This window comes from Cebus imitator, unplaced genomic scaffold, assembly GCF_001604975.1.
Source record: "Cebus imitator isolate Cc_AM_T3 unplaced genomic scaffold, Cebus_imitator-1.0 Scaffold197, whole genome shotgun sequence".
Classification (NCBI taxonomy): Eukaryota; Metazoa; Chordata; class Mammalia; order Primates; family Cebidae; genus Cebus; species Cebus imitator.
Window position 1 is genome coordinate 1,705,585 of NW_016107512.1, and position 2,868 is coordinate 1,708,452.

General features: G+C 55.3%; 1 protein-coding gene across 1 annotated transcript in view; it reads right to left on the reverse strand.

Annotated features, from left to right (window-relative positions):
• PEX6 (peroxisomal biogenesis factor 6) overlaps positions 1-1,533 on the reverse strand; it is a 16,302-nt gene extending 14,769 nt beyond the window's left edge. The window contains exon 1 of the mRNA XM_017547306.2: positions 389-1,533. Coding sequence (XP_017402795.1) covers positions 389-1,270 — 882 coding nt within the window. The 5' untranslated portion in view covers positions 1,271-1,533. The remainder of the gene's footprint in view (positions 1-388) is intronic.
• Between the last annotated feature and the right edge of the window lie 1,335 nt (positions 1,534-2,868).

Below are 2,868 nucleotides of genomic sequence, written 5' to 3' on the forward strand. Positions count from 1 at the left end.
GTGCGGTGGCTCATGCCTGTAATCCCAGCACTTTGGAAGGCTGAGGCGGGTGGATCACTTGAGGTCAAGAGTTCGAGATCAGCCTGGACAACATGGTGAAACTCTGTCTCAATAAAATAAAGAAAGAAAGAAAGAAAGAAAAGAAAATGAATAAGGTTAAGAAACATTATGTTCAGGGGGTTTCCTTTTTTGGTTTTGGGCCCCCCCCTCTGTCTCTGTATTGGGGAGCTTAAAAAATAAAAATAAATAAATAAACATTATGCTCAAAGTCCAAGATAATATGGAGCACGAGTCCTAAATGCTAAGGCTCCAGTCTTCCAATTTACCTAAGACAGAGAAGTAGGTATAAGGAAGAGGAAGCACTCCTGACCTCAGTCCTTCATCATACCTGAATTCTGAGCTCTCCCACTTCCAGGGGGTCACAGCCAAGATTAAAAGCCAAAGTGGCAGGGACGAGCGCCAGTCCGTCAGCGAGGGGCTCTCCCAGCTGGCCAGAGCTGGGTCCCAGTCTATCAGAGAGGTCCCATCGAGGTTCTAGGACCTGCACCCTGGCCAAGTGCGGCTGTGAAGTGTTCGATGACTCTCCAGCCCGGGCCACCCACACCCATTCGCCCTGGAAGAGGCCAAGGCCACGGAGACACCTCCGGCTCACCCCCAGTGAATCTCCAGTCCCTCCCACAACTCCCTGGAGTCGCCGGACTGTGCCAGAAACCGCAAAGGAGGACACCACGGGCGGGGGTGGGGGCTGACTGGTGTCCCCAGACTCTGGGCACAGTCTGGCCCGCCCGCGGAGCTCAGTCACAGCCAGCCGAGTTCCTGGGCCTAGCAGCCCTTGCAACACCGGCCGCGTCTCCAGCACCCGAGGTCCGGGCACCGGCAGAGTCTCTCCGCGCCTCACCAGCAGCGGCCCGACTCGCGGTCCGAGTCCAGGCCCCAGCGAGGTGCCAAGCAGTGCCCAGCCTAGCGCCGGGGGCCGCCGCACCGGCCGCGCCCGCACCCAGGCCCCAGAGCCCAGTGCCAGGAGCCGCAACAGCGCGCGGCTAACCAGTAGCTGCGGGGGCCCGGGCCCCTGCTCTTCGGTGCCCGCGCCCGGCCCCTCCAGGGCTGCCACCAGCAGCGCCGGCCCTGTCGGGCTCTCCCCTGCAGGCCGCAAGGCCAACACCAGTCCCAGCCCCGCCGCCGGCCACGGGCCCCCGGGCGGCAGCAGCACTGCCATCGGAGGTGTCTCGGTCGGAAAGGGCTCCAGGACCCGCAAGACAGCCAGCGCCATACTGACAGGGGACCAACGAGGAGGGTAACGGAGCGCGGCTTCCGGAGCCAGTGAGCCAGACGACTTGGCTGCGCGAGCGCCGCTTCCGCTTCCGTCAGGGGAGACCGTAGGAAAAGGGGAGGGGCGTCCGGTGCCGCGAGCTTGCTCTGGGAGGGTTCGCCACGCCTCAGATTGATGTCCCTCGTGCCTCGACGGCTGTAACCTTCGTCACTGCGGGTGCTTAGCGTTTACGCATGCGCCCTTTGAACCTGTGCTTACAGGGATTTATCTTTGCCTTCTAGGGGAGTAATGTCCTCTCAGCTATCTTGCTCCATAGCGTGTACGTAAGAGTTTATTGACTGATGAATGGTCAGCCTACCGGGGATGACTGGGCCCAGTGCTGGGAGCTCTAGGTGAAATGTTTAGGAAGGAGTCCGCTCTTCTGCGGAACTCCTACAGTTTCCCCTCTGGAACTGTGAGCTTTGAGGGTTGCAGGAAAGATTGCAGGAGGGAGTAGCAGAATTAGAAAACGGTCTCACCCTTGCTTATAGGTATATAGTGGCTGCTGAGTGAATTACTAGATGTGATTCATACAGCCCTGAAGTGCTTGGTGCCGCCATACATGTTCCAGCATATCTTGCACAAACCCATGTTCCAGCACTTTTTGCCCTGTTCATTGTTCGGTTTGTTTTACTCCCACCAAACTTGAGTTGAAGACAAAGCAGCTTCCTTTTTTCACCCCTCAAATCCTTGCAGACTGGAAACCCATTCACCTTCTATCCTAGAGAGGGGCAGGTAGCAGAGCAGGCAGAAGGAAAGGAGTTCAAGGCTTCTGTGAACATGGCACCAACAGTCGACTTCCTGCCTGTGCTGTTACTTAGATTCCATCCTTGTCTTCATCTCCACTGTTCTGTACAAGCCACTCAGCTAGTGGTAAGCCACATTTCCTTTTTTTTTTTTTTTTTTGGAGACATGGTCCTACTCTGTCACCCAGGTTGAAGTGTAGTGGCACAATTACGGTTCACTGCCTCCACATTCCAGGCTCAAGTGATCTCCTACCTCAGCCTCCCGAGTAGCTGTAGCTGGGACCACAGGCACATGCCACCATGCCCAACTAATTTTTAGTTTTTGAGATGGAGTTTCTGTCTTGTTGCCCAGGTTGGAGTGCAATGGTGCCATCTCAGCTCACTGCAATCTCTGCTTCCCAGATTCAAAGATTCTCCTGCCTCAGCCTCCCAAGTAGCTGAGATAACAGACGTGTGCCACCACACCCAGCTAACTTTGTATTTTTAGTAGAGACTGGGTTTCACCATGTTGGTCAGGCTGGTCTCCAACTCCTGGGCTCCTGTGATCCACCTGCCTAAGCCTCCTAAAGTGCTGGGATTACAGGCATGAGCCACTGAGCCTCGCCTAATTTTTTATTATTTATTTATTTATTTTTATTTTTTATTTTTTTCTTTGGGACGGAGTTTCGCTCTTGTTACCCAGGCTGGAGTGCAATGGCATGATCTCGGCTCACCGCAACCTCCGCCTCCTGGGTTCAGGCAATTCTCCTGCCTCAGCCTCCTGAGTAGCTGGGATTACAGGCACACGCCACCATGCCCAGCTAATTTTTTGTA